General features: G+C 39.8%; 1 protein-coding gene across 8 annotated transcripts in view; it reads right to left on the bottom strand.

Annotated features, from left to right (window-relative positions):
* Positions 1-17,712, bottom strand: part of LRGUK (leucine rich repeats and guanylate kinase domain containing) — a 109,584-nt gene that overhangs the window by 63,498 nt on the left and 28,374 nt on the right. For 7 of the 8 annotated variants that reach the window (XM_077857396.1, XM_077857397.1, XM_077857401.1 and 4 more), the window contains 5 exons: positions 14,409-14,552; positions 8,983-9,063; positions 7,323-7,409; positions 5,632-5,738; positions 1,615-1,734 (listed from right to left, as the gene is read on the bottom strand). In XM_077857396.1, coding sequence (XP_077713522.1) covers positions 1,615-1,734; positions 5,632-5,738; positions 7,323-7,409; positions 8,983-9,063; positions 14,409-14,552 — 539 coding nt within the window. The remainder of the gene's footprint in view (positions 1-1,614; positions 1,735-5,631; positions 5,739-7,322; positions 7,410-8,982; positions 9,064-14,408; positions 14,553-17,712) is intronic. The other variant, XM_077857399.1, reaches the window with a different exon arrangement.

The raw sequence follows: 17,712 nt of genomic DNA, 5'->3' as shown, positions 1-17,712 counted from the left end.
TATCACAGTAATTTCCCAAGGAATGCTGCATACCATACCCTTTATTCATTCATCCTGTTCACTCACTCCATCTGTCACTTGGTTAACAGGTATTTCTCATGTAGGTATAAAGTGCCTGGTCATCTGCTGAACACTGAGAAGTGAACAGTGGGCAAAGCTGACATTGCTACATCCCTTCCTTGGGCTTACAGATGAATAGGGAAAATTAGTATTAAATAAACCAAGCACAAGCATGGTAGATAAACATTCTAATGGGGGGAAGACAGGATAATAAAATTGATAATTGGAAGGCCCACCCAGGTGAGAACAGAGAGGATGATTGGATCACAATCTTGGTGATGAGTTAATAAACACCTCCAAGAGCACATCTGACCCAGCATGCCTCCATAACATGTAGCACAAACACATACGAAGGACCTGGCTCCCAACCTTTACAAATTAATTGAAAGGAATTCTGATCACAGAGAGCCTTGGTTCCCGGCATTCTGGTTAGCTAAAAGGTTCCAGGTTCACATACTGACACAGTAGCCAGGACACACCTTTCTGCCCTATGTTGACCTTCCGTTCATTGTGTTTCACTTATCTTTTAAAACAGGTTCAGCACCCCTATACAGGTATAATGGCACTCTAGACTTTTTTTATTCCAATGCTAAGTTTTAATTTATTTTTGTTACTCCAGGGTACTTAAAATATATTAGGGAATAAATCATTCTATATAGTCGAATCCTAGAGTTGTTCAAATGAGGGATGTAATTTTAGATATCTAAATAAATGGACCTGTTTAAAAATAGTATTTACATTGTTTGAACACATATAGCTTAAGGGGAGGAAAGGCATTAGAAAATAATTTGCATTTATTTTTCTTGCTGTCCAAAATATCTTCATAGTCACCTCCTCCGGTCACCAACTAACATTAGTAATATAGAAATAATTGCTTTGCCATAGGTAAAAACTAAGAGGAAACCAGTTTAAAAGACCACAGTGGTGACTCTAAATATGACTCCCAGAAACCTTTAAGAAGTCTGTAAATCCAGCTGAAGATTTTTTTTTTGATTGGTCCCAATTTTTTTGATATTCTCCTCTATTTTAAACTGGACCATCAGCAAAACCTTTGCTCCAGAAAACTGGAATGTACTGAATGCTAACCCGAGGGAAAGGAAAGGAAAGGAATGGAAAAACATTTGCTGTCATTTCTTTCCTTTCTCCTGAAATACATCTCAAAAGAGGATGCCCCGCATGGAGATGAGGAAGCAGAGCTGCAGTCAGTGTGAGTTCCAGCAAAGGTGAGAAGAGGCGGCCACGGGGACACTGAACAGCCCACCCCACATCACAGCACCCATCCATGCGGTCACATCCCATGTCCCAATGCCACCATGCTTCACGAAAAACACTTGGATTTTTCAAAACTTGGAGAGTGATTTCAGCTGTCAGTGAATTAAGGCAAACATTTGGAGGATGACAGCACAACAAAATGCAGTGTCTATCACAGTGCAATAAACAGCAGAGAAGCTGAAGAGCTTTCTCTGTACATTTCTGAGCTTGCTTAAAATTAAGAGCCAAAAGGAGCAATAGTGCCAACATTTTACAGACTTACTGGCCAACACACAAACTTACCCATATCTGAAGTATGTGCTAAACTGTCTGCAGAGGCGGTGAGCAAGTTCTCGTTTGCCACAGGCTTCAGGCCCAGCTAGCACCAACATGGGGTAAGGGGCATCCAGACGAGGAAGCGTGCTGGAACACAGAGCAGCCAGTGACGGGCCGGCTGTGGTCTCTCTCTCACACATACACACACACACACACACACACAGGGCACCGGGTGTACATCATGGTCACACATAAGTCAGTGACGGAGCACCTGCTACATGCAGGTGTTGGAATCTGTGCAAGGGGAAGTAATGGGACAGCAGAAGAGCTGAGGGGTATGCACTGGAAAGCTAGTACATGAACAAAAATCTGTACATCAATATTCATAATAGCTGGATTTGTAATAGCCCCCAAATGGAACTGGCTCAGAAGTCTTTCAAGAGATGAATGGTTACACTAATGGTGGTATATCTGTACAAGGAATACTACTCAGCAATAAAAAGGAATGTGAACTACCGATATATCCAACAACTTGGATGAATCTCCAGGGAATAAGGCTAAGTCAAAAAAAAAAAAAAGCCAATGATTCCATTTGTATAATATTCTTGAAATGACAACATTATAGAGACGGAGAACAGACCACTGGTTGCCAGCGTTTAGGGGAGTTGAAGAGGAAAGAGGTGGCTGTGGCTCTAAAGGGGAAGCGCAGGGATCCTTGTGACAAAATTCTTCTGTAGTGGTGCTTGTATGATCTACACATAATAAAATTGTATAGAACTTAAGTGCACACACGAGTACATGCAAAACTGGTGAAATCTGACCAGGTAGGTGGATTGTATCAATGTCAATTTCCTGGATTTGATATTCTATTATAATTAGGCAAGATATGGACCATCTAAAACTTCTCTGTATAATCTCTTACAACTGCATGTGAATCTATGATTATCTCAAAGTAAATTTTTTTAATGATTAAAAAAGAAAAAAAATTAAAAGTGACAAATACTGAATATAGGCAAAGGAGATCTTCCTGAAAAAGGAAACCAAAGCAAAGGAACAGAACAAATATTACACTGTAATTCAAGAATTTTCCTGAAATAAAAAAAATAGAACCATACGTTGAAAGAGTAAACAGCATACTTGAGCATATTAGCCCAGAATGACTAATATTAAGACACAGTCTAGTAAAATGACCAGACTCTAAAGAAAAAAAAAAAAAACTGTTCAGCTAGAAAAAGACTTATAAGGGAAAGAAAATTGTCTATCAGGTTTTGATAGATGTTTTGCACACCTCCCCCACCAAAAAAAAGAGTAGCATCTTTTATATGATCAAGGAAAAAGTGTGAGCCATGGATTTTAAATATAGCAAAAGTGACTTTCAAGTATAAAGGACAGAAAATATTGTCAACGTGCAAGAAAGAGTTCAAGGGGTATCGATCCTCTAGCCCATTCTAAGGAGTCTACTGGAGACCAAGCTTCACACCCACTTAACTCAAGAGACATTAATATAAGGGCTATTGGTGAGCCACAAATATGCAGTTATCCATAGAACTATGACCAAATGACAGCAAAGGTGGAAGTACAGTGTGTGATGGATATACGTTCTGACAATAGAAATATGGTGCACTATTTTTAAAGTGGGTGATTGACACCTCCATAAAATACATACAATAGGCAGATTCACAGGGATAAAAAGTAGATGCGAGGTCTCTAGGGATTGGGAGTAGCAGGCAGTGGGCCGTTGCAGTTGGGGAAGGGGGGATGAAAAATTCTAGAAACAAGTGGTGGTGATGGTGGCACAACAGTGTGAATATAATTAACACCACTCAACTGTACACTCTGAAATGGTTAAAATGGCAAATTTTATGTTATACGTACACTTAACCACAATAAAAAATGGGGAGAGGTGATGGGAAGAACATAGGCAAAATATGATTTCACTGTTTTCAGGAATCATGTTGGTGGGGGTATTAGCACTGATACCATTGTGCTACAATACGGGATTTTAAAAAAATAATTATGGGATATTCTAAATTCATCTTCTTCTGTGTCTTCAATGTGGGAAGGAGGATACAGAAGTAATAGAAGGATTAGTAAAAGCTCCACTATCATCTTTAAATTGAACAGTAAATACCAATATGAATTCAGGAGATATTTTATCATCTATCTACAAATAGATGCAGATAGATCTATCTAGATATAGGCTAGATATAAGCATATTGAATAGATGTATATAGAGATAAATAGGATAGATGGAATAGGCCAATGGGTGGATAGAAGGGTGGGTGCGTGGATGGATGGACGACAGGAAGGAAATACATTCCTAGCTGTGTCTACTAAAAAGCCTAACAACAATGACCAACTAGGTAGCAATGATTCCCTCTAGCACATATTGTGACTAGGAGATACCTCTTCTCACTAAAACAAACCAGGGCTTCTAGGAGAAGTGGTTGATTCCAGAGTTTGGACAGGGCTTGTCCAAGATAAGCCTAGAGAACCTTGCCATACAAGAGAGCAAGAAAGCAATCAATGACTGCGGTACAATTTTAGTACTGTAGCCTCACCCAGTTGCGCCAGGGGAAGGGACAGTGACTCCCCAATTACGCAGCATAAAAGTCTCAAGGTCAAGAGTTAGGGTTTCCTACTGGCCCAGACTAGGAAGAACAATAGCAGGCCTGCCCCTGTCTCTGTGAGTTTCTCCCAGGCACCTCTCCATTCTTTTTTTTTTTTAATTTTATTTTTATTATTTTTTATTTATGATAGGCACACAGTGAGAGAGAGAGAGAGGCAGAGACATAGGCAGAGGGAGAAGCAGGCTCCATGCACCGGGAGCCCGATGTGGGATTTGATCCCGGGTCTCCAGGATCACGCCCTGGGCCAAAGGCAGGCGCTAAACTGCTGCGCCACCCAGGGATCCCACCTCTCCATTCTGAAGCATCTGGAGCTCCTTGGCCATTTTGCTTTTGTCTACTCGATAGCTACACATGAAGAAATACGTGTTTTTCAGACAATGCTGTAAATTTCTTTGATACATATTTTTATATAAATGTACCCTAAAGTAAGAAACAACTAGCAATCTCATAAACTTGGAAAGAAATACAATGAGGACATAATGGCCTTCTTTTAAATCAAACGTGCTTTTCCAGATGTATGCAAATAAATGATAAATCATTTCACCTCAAGGGCTGCCATAAATATATAAAACTGTCAATGTCTGTATTATTAAATTACATGTAAAAAATCATGTCCTGGATGCAAAATAAAACATATACTCTCTATGGGAAACCAACCATGTGAAGTACAGAAGCAAATATCACATAAAGAAGAGGAGCCATTTATAACGAAGAGATTTTACAAGTATTTTTAAAATGCCTTTGGGTATTGATAGAATTTCTGCAATATACTTATAGCATAAATGGCCATCTGCTCCAACAGATTGTTTAAAAAGAAACAGAGAAACTATGGTAAATCTGTCCTTGAACTTTGAGGTGAGAGACTCTGTTCACGTACTCAACTAAGCTGGGTGACTCACAGGCTCAGTGCAATCAGCATAAAGACTATTTCATGTCTTCCTTGGGCTAGTTGGGCTTCCTTCCATGGACTCTCTCATGATCTGCATTCGTGGATGCTCTTTGGCAGGGCTATCTAGCACTCACTCCTAGCTAAGGAAAAATTTACAGCGGACAGAAATCATCACAGTTCTCTGCTAATGAGGCAGAGGTCTGTGGTTCTGTCTTACAGCAGGAAAGTTGACCTATTTTTAAATGTTCTGTTTCACTGTCCTATGTCACAGGCTAGCTACCATTCAAGGGGCTGGATGAAAAAGGGAAGATGAATCCACTCACCTCAATGCCTGGGAAAACACCAGTGATGAACCCCAAGCTCAAGCATGTGATGATAATCGCTAAAAGTGAGATAGCCGAATAAAAACCCTTCCCCCAGAGAAGGCAAGAGAGGGGTGAGTCACAGAGCAGAGGCTAGGGAAGATGAGGAAGTTGTCCTGGGCCTGCCCTCCTGAGTTCTACCCTGGGGATCCCTCACGAATACCTGTCAAAGATCCTCTGTGGCTGCATCACACTGTTGACGACATGGGTCAGGTGATCCTGGGCTGCGACCACTTCTGGGGGAGGGTCGTATCTATTCACTGCTGCGACCTTTTCCAGAATTAGAAATACAAGAGGGAAAACATGGTTCATTTCTTAAGAGAAGGCAAGTCTTAGGTTTTCTGTCATGAAACTTTCTGGACGTGCAACCAGGTCTGGAAAGTAATTTAACACACACTCACAGACCTTTTGTACTCAGTCTTCATGTCTACTCTAACTTTCCTAAAACCCAAATAATGATTATTATCTGAAAATATGAAAAAAATTATCTGAAAATGTGGAGCTGGAGTCTTTGGGTCCCCTACTTCTTTATGCTCCCTGGTTTGGGAGGAAAGAAGCAAAAACAAAACCTCTCAAGCCCAAGATTACTTATAATATAGTAAACATTCCCACTTTTGGTACAAGAGGAAGGGATAAAATACATAGTTCCAGATTCTGGGTCATTGATATGGAGGGATATGTTCCTCATCCCATCTCACCAGGAACTCTCCCAATGATATCAGATGCTATCCAAACCTCCTCCTTTTTCAGCAGAGTTTCCTGTGTTCAAAGAGAGGAGTCTTTCCCCCATCATGTACACTTCTCTATCCACATGTCCTTGTCACCCCTCTACATACGTTATCTTTGTGTACCACACCTTTACTCAATGTGGGATTTTTATTTTTTTAAGATTTTATTTATTTATTCATGAGAGACACAGAGTGAGAGGCAGAGACATAGGCAGAGGGAGAAGCAGGCTCCCTGCAAGTCCCTGCAGGACTCAATCCCAAGACCCGGGATCATGTCCTGAGCCGAAGGCAGATGCTCAACCATTGAGCCACCCAGGCGTCCCTAGTGCAGGCTTTTGAATCGCATTCCCTGTGCAAAATGCCAAAGATAAAGAGAAATAGAGAAATCTAGCAAGTGCCTCTGAGTTGGAGAGTAATAACCCTCTAGCATCTGCAACTATTTTTAACTGCAATTTCAGACAGGCATGTGTGAAATGGAATATCCGCCCCTCTACGTGCTTATCCCTATTTTCATGCTCATCTCAAATTTGCATTTAGTGTATGAAATCCCTCGTTAGTGGAGATTCCAGCTGTCACCAGTCACTAAACGCAAGAGAAAGCACCGCCAAAGGTACAGTGGCAGAGGGGAAGATGCTAGCACTTAAGGTCCAGTTACTCTGGAATGATGTGTCGGGGGGGGGGGGGGGCATGACTTTAAAGAGCACAATTAAGGATTTAAAATAGAGATAATTATTTGAGTGCCTTCTGATTATATGTACAGTGACATGATAATAAATGTCATTATTAAGTGAATATTTAGAGCAACACATAGAGAATCACACTCCCTCCAAAGATGACAGTCATCCAAGCTAAAAGACTGCCATCGTGCTGCTGCCTGCACACACGGAGTGCAGCTTCTGTCCCCGTGGCCGGTCTGTTCACTGCACAAGGGCAGTGCCTTTGCCACGTGGGTGCTGATGCTCGGCTTCTCAGGGGGTTAAACCACAGACTTAGTTAGGGAACACTCCCTAAACAAATAGTTCATTCACATATTGTCACGTGTGCCACTTATGGGGTACATTGGTCCTGCAGCAGAGCCTTTGAGCATATTAGTTTGCAAACACATGGAATAACACAATTTACATACCTTTTCTTCCACTTTGATTTTCTTCTGATCTAATTCTGTTAATCGTAGGAGCATAAAAATCACGAAGAACCAATATTCAGCTTTTTCCTATTTAAAATATCAAGAGGAATATTCAATTGCCTTCCTTTCCCACAGGAACAAGCACCAGCATGCCACTCTCACGGGCAGGTGTTTCGGCTTCTACCCTGTTCACTCACGGACACACCCTCAAGGTGTCTACAGCTTCACACTTACCAGTCAGTCCCCTTATATAAACTCAAATGCAGGCTGTGCCTTGTAGCTTCCAAAGCTCTTCAAACATGGGATCCTGTTAATCTCCTTGTGACATAAGCAGGACAGGTATGATTATCTCCATTTCTAAAGAGCAACTAAGCCTCAGAGTGGTGAAGCATTTCCCCTAAGATTCCACGGCCAGGGATTCAAATCCTATTTTCTAACTCCAACGAGTTTCATTATTGCAAATAATGAATATTATAACTACTCTGTCATTTGTTTGGTATTATTTTGTATTAGTTTGAATTAACTTGTACCGTTTTGAATATCTTACACTAATAAATAACATTCATTTATAGAACAAATTCTCATTACTCCCAACCATCTGCTATGTCAGGATTATCTGGCTTTTAGAAATATAATTAAAGTGTTGTATTAAGAAGCTACATCTTTAAGAGAAAGGTATTAGTGGGTGATGCATTTCATAGATAAGTGCACATGAAATGAAAATACAAAGGTATCTATTTTTGTCCTTCCATGTGCGAGTTGGGGTTGTTTATAATGCGTGTGAAAGGGTTTTTGTGGTGTTTATGCACATGCGCAAGCTCTCAAACTGGGGATCGATGGCCATTTTGTAAGCCCTGCTCCTTTCTTTACCAGAGATGCCTTTAAGTTGCCTGCCACTGTTTTTATACCAAGGATTGGACTTATTTTTTAATCTGATTTCTCATTTTTGCTTTTTTTTTTTTTTTTTTTTTTGGCTTGCCCAGTCCTGTTCATCAAGGTACACACACAAAAGAGAGGTATTCAGGAGATATATTTAAATTCAAAGGTCTCTGGAAAGGTAAGTGAAGGGTATAGGTATAGGTAGCAAAGTGGAATGAAGGACAAATGGAAAAATAGGCAGAGACAGAGGCCAGAAGAAAGGGTCTATCAACTGTGGGGAAAAGAGAGGCTTGAAAAATGGAGATTTTTAAACACCAGAGGTGAAAACTCCTTGGGAAATACAGTATTTTCTTTCTATAATCATTTTCCAACACCGCAATTTCACAACTAGATCCAGACAAATTACTTTAGATATCTGATCTTAGACTTTCTCTCCCCTATTACGAAACAGGAACCAGAGTCTGTCTACATTGCCAGCATCGTGCATTCTAGAAGGTAAAAGGCCATTCATTGCTCCAGCGTCAGCAGCTCTGCCGTGAGGTCTTTACCACCATCCAGGATGGGGCAGAGATGAGCACACCCTCCAGGGAACCCCAGGCTCCTCTCTCATTTGTGGCTCTGCACAGCTGCTACTTTGCCTAAACCTCCTAATTGTTTCCTCAGAGATGGAGAATGAAGGTAAACACAATTTATTCACATTCCTGATGCTCCTTATCCAAAGTACTTCCTGAACAAGAATTCCAAGGAGGTCCTCACCCCTCTCCCCACATAAATCTCTCACCTGAATTGGATTTCTTAGAAAATTGAGAACCCGAAGGAGAGGTAGATTTTCAATGTATTCTATTTCACCCAGCTCAGCAATCTGTTTAATCAAAGAAACAAAATATTGTCAATAAACTGTACAACAAAAAATATAAAACACTGTAAGAGGAGTGAGGATGGATCTTCTAACTTCAACTTATTTTAGAAGTTGCTGTGTTGAATATCTAGCCTCCTAAGGAGTATTCCCAACGCAGAACAAGGGAATTGCCACATGCTCCCTCACTAAATGTGAACACACATGGCCACATTTTCTTTTTTCCTCTCTGGCTAAAGAACAGTGAGCTGTTCCTCAGCTCAGCCATCCTTATTTTAAGGCAGAAGTAACTTTGTATGCAGAATCAGAGAAACAGTACAAAAAAATGCACCTGAGGACTCCCTGGTTCTCCTCCCCTCTAATCCTTCCTACCCCTGCTGCTCCCCAGTCTCCCTCCCCTACCCCAACGCTGCCTCAGCTGGCCTGGCTATCTGTGGCTGGTGAAGATTTCTTACTACATGTAGCTCTACTGTTTTTTCAATAGGAGACAATTGTTTTAAGGAAAGATAAAAACAGAAATTATACAACACATTTCTTGATACGGGTATCCGACTTAACATTTTTGTTTAAACTCCCACTTATGTTTTATACTCTTCTCTGTGTAGGTTATGTTTCACAACTTTAAAAAGTGAGGGGACAAGAGGTTGCTTGGCAGCTCCTTAATTTGCCCAAGGATAGAGCTTGGGTTGCAGAATGAATTTCCCACTAAAGACAAACCGTTTTACTTAAATTTCCTGTCATTAGCATAACTACAATTTTATTTCAAATGTGGATATTGGACTTTCACAAAAAAAATCAATAATCACTTTTTCACTATATTTCTCAAGTCATTCCTGTGTGCATTGTGAAAGCACTCCAAAGGCAGTCACTGACAACTCCTGAGTTATCCAAACACAAAGTACAGCTAAATTAAACTACTCCTAGAGCTAAATCAGAAGAACATATGCACTATGTTCAAGGGATGCCATTTTCAAAGACATAATATAAAAGGTAAACTCTGAGTCACCACATCAAACTGCATTAGTTCTATATGTTTATTAATAAGCATTAATCTACCTATAGCAATGCTGTTCTATCAGATACAGCACTTTTAACACAATGACTAGATCCATTTGAATGGCAATTTGGTCTTCCACAAGATAAAAGGATTCTTTAAAAAAAACATTACATCATCCAGGAAGATGCAAAAGTAAACTTGGTTCACACTTCTTGGTCAGAACTTTTGAACAACAGATCGATTTTCCTCTAGCACACAGCTCTTGTGCTTGGACTCAACACAAATGTGAGGAGGTGTGTTTTCCTGAAGTGAGCATGTCTTACTGAGTCCTGGAGAGATCATTGTTTCTAAATTCCTAAAACTCCCATCATTATGTGATTAGAGTCATAGTACAGTTCCATAATAGGAACACTATGCCTTCAGGTGACATCTCTGGTAACTGACAATGGGAAGATGTTGAAATGTCGCAGATAACATGAATAGCATAATCGTGGGTGACAAAATCATGACTAAAATGTCAGCTGGGGTCATCTGGTCTTTTGAGAGTCAAATGAGAGGAATCCAACTCCCCCCCACCCTCCCAGTCCTTCCAGAGGTAGTAGAAGTTGTTAAGGGCAGAGCAAAGCAAGTATGGGGTAGCCCCGCTTCAACATCCCATGCCTGAATAATTAGCCGTGTTCAGCAGATACTGGCTGTCCTGCCTGTGCCCTCCTCCCCCCAACCCCCCCAAAGACCTCACTCCACAGCAGACTCACCCTCATGTCTTCTCAAATGCGAAGACCCAAGGTTGTGTGCATCACAGACCATTACAGTAGGTGTAGAGGTACAGCACCCCCAAATGGCTTAAAGTGAAACATGGCCAGAAAGGTTCTACTCTTTTTTTTAAGATTTTATTTATTCATGAAAAACAGAGAGAGAGGCAGAGACACAGGTAGAGGGAGAAACAGGCTCCTCGCAGTAAAGCCCAATGCAGGACTTGATCCTAAGACCCGATCCCGCCCTGAGCCAAAGGCAGACGCTCAACTGCTGAGCCACCCAAGAGCCCCAAAAGGTTCGATTCTTAAAGGAACTTCAGCCGTCTGCCGCGGAGAATGTCACACCGGCACAGCTGATCCCCAGATTCCAGAGATGCCCCTCTTCCCAAACCTCCTCTGCCCTGTGGGTTACTCCTAACCCCTAGCAGCCTGTCTACTCCAAATCCCTGGGGAGAGCAGTTTAGCTGACTCTCATTTTGCCATTTCCTCCTAGGCTATGCTCTCCAAGCCCCAGCATCCATACCTAAAGCAGCCTGTGAAGGCTTTTTCTTTGACTAATTGATGGACTTTGATTTGTGAAATAATGATGCTAAAAGAAGTAAAACACCCTTCTCTAAGTAACTCTCCAATGAAAGTCTTGCTTCTGAAGAAAGGACTGAGGTTATAATAGAGTTACTATTTGGAGGATAAGTTTTAAATGCTCGAAATGACATCAACTCTAACAAGAACTATAAAGAGTGCTGGGCCCCCCCAAATCACCAGCTGATGGTCAACATTCGCAAAGGAACTTAAGAGAGATGTTGGAACAATCGTGTGAGGGTACAGACATGTGGCAGCAGCAAAAACCAAGTAAATAATACTGATGAAAGTGCTACTGATAAAACATCAAATTAATCGTAGGAGCAAACAGCTACATTATATTTCTGTTGCATAATAAATTTTCCATCCCTGACATGGTATTCTCAGGAGTACTGAAGAAATCCCTGAGGAAATCTTTGGAAGGCACAAAGAATATTTCAAAGTACTGTTGGTTACTCCCCAACCTGCCCAGTGGGAAGCCTGGGAATTATGTTATTGTTACGGACTCAGCTGTTCCCAAAGGATTCCCTACTCTGGGACACATGGCCACTTTTTCTTCAACAGAGTCTAACATTTGAAAATTATAAATCTTCTTTACTCACTGAATGATACCCCCTACCTTTCCCCCCACCCTTAAATGTTTTCAAATGTAACTTGCAATGTCTCTTGAAATGGAAGAGAACAATATATGTATTCACAAGGTCTTTCTAGAGCAGCGCTATCCAATATGGTAGTTACTAGCCACACATGGCTACCTAACACCTGGAGTATAACTAGGAGGACCTGAAATGTACATATATACAAGATATACACCACAAATGTCAAAAACTTAATATGGGAAAGAGGTTATAAAGCGCCTCCATCAATGATTTTAGTAGATTACATGTTGACATGATCATATTTTAGATGTATCGGGCTAAATTACTTCTGTTTCTTTTTACTTTTTTATTGTGGCTACTAGGAAATTTAAAATTGCATATGTGGCTGACATTTACAGCTTGCATTATATTTCTATCAGAAAGCACTCTTCTGGAACACTACGCTGTCTGCTTTTCTGAAGGAGGGGTCATTAGCATTTCTTTACTGTATTATCCTTCAGTGTTGAGAACACTGAGTCTAGAGGCAAACCATTCTATATTTGCATCCTGGCTGTGCTGTTTGCTAGATGCAGAACTCTGGGCATGTTACCTAACCTCTCAGTGCCCCAGTTTCTTCATCTGTAAAATATGACAATAATAGGGTATACCTACATGAATATTAAATGAGATGATAGATGTGAAGTGCTTAGAACAATGCCTGTGCACAAGTACTCAACAAATATCTCTAGATGGTCTTATGACTCTAATTATTACTATTATTACCATTAAGCATTATTCCTGTCCCTGAATTCTGAGATGCATTCACTTGGGATTCAATCTATGCATTCCATCTTTTCAACATTCCCTGGATATATATGAGAACCATTTTCAGGGAAATTTCATGAAAACAGTACAAAACAGGGATTGTACTGATGTCATAAGACATATGGCACAGTGAACAAAAGTTAAATGAACTTTAGAAGTTGACAAAATATACAAATCCAGTAAAAATAAAGATGAATGGTTTTGTCTGTGATTAAACATCTACTTTTCCCAGACCTCAAGATGGCCTTTGATTGACGTTTAGACTAAAGGTGACACAAGTTCATTGGAGAAGGAGTCATCAGACATGACTGACAAGTAACCATCACACCTGAACAGAGACACGTCTCCACAGCATCACATCTCACTCCAGCTAAGATCAAGGTCTCTTCCAGGGCCAAAGTTTGCATTTTCAAGAAGAAATAGTCAACTTCCTTATGAAGTCTTTTCAAAAAATGTGATAAAGTACTCAGTAAGAATAAAATTGTTTTGGGATCCCCGGGTGGCTCAGCAGTTTAGCGCCTGCCTTTAGCCCAGGGCACGATCCTGGAGTCCCGGGATTGAGTCCCACATCGGGTTCCCAGCACGGAGCCTGCTTCTCCCTCCTCCTGTGTCTCTGCCTCTCTCTCTCTCTCTCTCTCTCTCTATCATGAATAAATAAATAAATCTTTAAAAATTAAAAAAAAGAATAAAATTGTTTCATAGGCATTATTTCTTAAGTAGTCAGATATACCATGATTATGAGCACAAATGCCTCACTGAAAATAAAGTATAATTAAGAGTGAATGCCAACTTATATAATTTGTGAAACAAAGGGTATATTAATCCAGCTGTGGAAATCTGAGTCAGTCCAATTCCCAAGTCCTACAGATTAGGAACATACATTATTGTTACTGATAGAATATAGAAATTCACTCCCCATGCCTTTTCTCTTTAAATGACAGGCATGGGCAACGCCAGCCTGAGGCTTTTCCCATGTCTCTAATCTCTCTGCTCTGACATTTCAAGACATTCCCGATATCACCTGTCTACAAAAAATTTTAGATGAACACATCACTTCTGAAAGTCATGTCTGCTTGGTTGCAGTTTAAACCCGTAAAACAATTAATTAGGAATCACCAGATTTTCAAAAATTAAGAATGGTGTTTATTACAAGCAAATGAATGAAATACTCCTCCTTCAACTACTGCTTCAGGAGATCTTCTAGAATAACATTTGTAAAGTACATCAAGACTGTTATCAAAAGTTTGTCTGTGTTATTGCACCTGACTTCAGGATACAAAAATTTTTTTTTTTGCCCCGTAGTGCCTTTCCTCCTGGAATTGTAAGTTGAACACAATGCCAGTATCTGTTTCCACTGTGAAGTGGACATTGTTACAGAGAACACACCAGAGCCTTTCTCACTGTTAACCAAATAATGCGTGAATATATGATCTGTGTTGAAATCCCTGTAGTTTTACCTGTCGATACTGTCTGTCCTGTTGGAGAATACATTCTGGATGTTTGAAAAGAAATAGAATAACATTTCTAAGCCAGTATTACAAGTGACAGCCCTTGAGAACCAATAATGGGTCCTCTCATGTAGACACTGAAACCAGGACAGATAAAGTGAGATATTACCTTATTATCCTCCAGGTTGATCACTTCCAGGAAGTCATGGTTCTCTAAGCCCTGGAGGCTACTGATCTGATTATGGGACAGATCCACGATCTGCAGGGCTTTTAGGTCCTCCAAACCTGTGATCTTCTCAATCTGGTTATTGCTCTAAAATAGGTAAAATACATCATGTCTTAAAAGCTTCTGGTAGGAAAAAGTGTAAGGCCAAGCTTTCATTCTGGATGCTGCCCAAATCTCCTAAAATCAGCAAGCCATTCTTGTGTCCCTGCTCCTACTCATTTCCACACTTAACCTCCGTAAACACTTACACATACGCCACAGAAAGAAATCCCAGTTTTAATGCTGGAAGATTCAGAATATAATATTTTCATATAAGTTAATGCAAGACAAATGTTCAAATAAGTAGGACAGACAAAAGCTAGGTAGTGTAAGCTTTTAACATTGTTTACCTAAAGCCTGATGATGGCATAACTCCATGTTTATCTTTAGAAACAAAATTTAATGCAACTCTTTCATCACCATCATGTTAAACCACTGGAATAGTATGATTCCCACATACCCTTGGTTTTCAGAAATATTCTAAACATAATCACTTCGTATCCTGAGGGCTGTGGTAGTCCAATTCATGGCTTGAGTTATTCATGTTCTTGTGCAGGTCCCTCTTCTGGAACCTAGGACAGACCTACAACTTGCCTTAAGCAAAAGAATATGGCAGAAACGTGCCAGTTCCAAGTTTAAGAATTTAGAAGGCCTGGCAGCTTCTCCTCTTATGTCCTGGAGCCCAGAGCTACCATGTAAGGACTCTAGCTACTCTGTTGGGAGAGGATTTGTGAGAGATCATGTGAAGAAGAAGAGGTCACATGGAGAGGGGCCCTGACACTAGAAAGAGTGGAAAAATCCAGCCATTCAGCCTCCCCACTGAGTGCAGCCCCCAGCCAATCTGCGAGCCAAATGAGGCAAGAGCAGCAGAAGAACCATCCTGCTGAACCCAGCCCAGATTGCAGAACTGCTACCTAATAAAATGGTTAGCAAGTAAACTTTCTCCACGCCTCTACGCTTTGGGTGGCTTGTCATTAGACCATAGGTAACTAAACCAGGTTCCTCAATAATTCACACATAAGCATCTTCTCAGACAAGAAGCATAAAGCGAAGATCCAGAGATCCTCTTTCCCAACCCCCATGGACTCAAAACAACAAATTATAGTGGCAACAATGTTCTGCATTTTCTTGGGCATCTTCCAACATACAATTCCTTGGATTCCTTAGCCTTGAAGTGTAAGAATATGCCACAGTAAAATTATACCTTTAGTTTAAGTTGGGAATCATAAATACAATTTTGAGGTTTTAATTAATGACATAAAATGCCCATCTTTAAACTTTTAATACTTTTAATAAGCCCATAACTGAAAAATTAAATTATAGCATTCTCTTCCATCTACAATATTTTTCCTGATATATGTTTCCTGGTACATTTTAATAGCAAGAGCTCATTTTCATCCTATCTTTCATAAGATTTCACTTCAATAATGAGCAAGATTTGTAGTCATTAGTTTAATTCTGTAGCACTTTAAAATACATTAATAGAATGTTGATAATCTACAAAGCTGGGTGATAATACATGGAGACTCGTTAAACTATTCCCTTTTTAAAAATATATGTTTGAACAACTCCATAATCAGAAGGGAAAAATACTCATAACCCCCATTTGCCTAAGTCAAATTTCCTACTATTCAGAGTTCAAAAAAGTTCTAGAAAGTGCAACAGAAAAGAAAAAACTATACTAAAGTTAACATAATATCCATACTAATTTAACTTATTGAAATAAGATCTCAATATCCTATTTAAAATATGCCCACATATAAAATTTATATACAATACAGTTCTTCCCAAAGGACTTTGAAGTGCTAGAACTGTGGAAGGTAGACTATAATAAATCTTTACAGTGTCTCTGATGGCTTTCAAAGTGGTAGATGCATAAGAGTAGAGTGAGGCATAGAAACGTTTAATTAGCTAGCCTACGGTCATAAAGGAAAGCAGAATGGAGAAATATTCCAAATCGCAGAATTTGAGTTGAAAGTCATCTAGTCAAACCCTTTATCCAATGCTAAAAAAAGGATATATTACCCCTCAAAGTGGACATCCAGCTTCAGCATGAAGAGTTCTTTTTGCTTCTTTCTCTTTTTTGTAAAATCGTGATTAGCAGGGAAAAGGGGGCCTTTAGAGAGAAGCTACTTTCTTAAACATATGAAACGGGAAATACTCATCTCCCCAGTATGGAAAGGGAGAAATAAATGGATCTTACTAAAACAAAATGAATTGTAAAGGGTGGAATGCATTGTCCTTACTTGCTCAAAGAAGTGGTTGAGAGAACAGCTCATGAATGAGCCACATCCTCCCCCTCACATTTATTGTAAAAGCTGATGGTAGAGAATTAACTGATTTGTAGAACGAATTGTTCTTTTTTCTCTAAAACAAAAAATGTGAAATGAACTATTTGCAGTAGCAAAGCAGTTGGTTTTCTAATTCCACAAATTCAAACATAAAAGCATTAACTCTTGAAACAAATGTGTATCTTTTTACCTTATATGTTTCATTAACATTTGAAAAAGAAACTCTTACTATTCTAGAAAATTTTAAGGGAAATGAATGATGGCATGGTCTGATATTTTCTGATTCATCTTGGGTGATGGGGCAGGGACTGGGAACAATCCCCCTAATCTATTTGTAGAAAAAAAAAGTCTTTTATGCTTGTTCTAAAAGCCGCCTGAGATGGAACTGCCAATATGGATAATTTGTTTAGTTATTGAAACAAACTCTTAGTATAAAAGTGCAATGTGTTCCTCTTAATCATGAGTTCAATTTTTCTCCCTACTAAGCACACCCCCATATCTCTTCCCACATACCATGCTCCACTTAAAGTTAATGGGAATGCCAATACAAAGAGAGATGTAAAGAGAAGGGTAAGGTCCTAACGAGGTATAAACTGAGTAGTACATACTGCCGATACTCCTTTAAATTACTGTAATTTTTAAAATATGACTTTTATACTTTTCAAATTTGCCCAACCAACTTATCAAATTCATTTTCTTTTATGCCTTGTTAACCTGCCTCGGTGGGCAGAAAACATGAAACCTCAGGAAAACTATTAGACCTTTCCACACCTCCGGTCTGTCCTCAGTACTGGAAATAGTACTCTGCCCTCACCTAACTCGCTGTAAGGGCTGAAGTCTCTTGAAAAGGCACATCAAGTTCCAAGCTCAGGGAAAGAGAAATTAATACTAGCCAACCTTCAGCTATCTGCCATTAC

Source organism: Canis aureus, chromosome 18 (genome assembly GCF_053574225.1).
Source record: "Canis aureus isolate CA01 chromosome 18, VMU_Caureus_v.1.0, whole genome shotgun sequence".
Taxonomy (NCBI): domain Eukaryota; kingdom Metazoa; phylum Chordata; class Mammalia; order Carnivora; family Canidae; genus Canis; species Canis aureus.
This window is presented reverse-complemented; position numbering and strand designations above follow the sequence as displayed.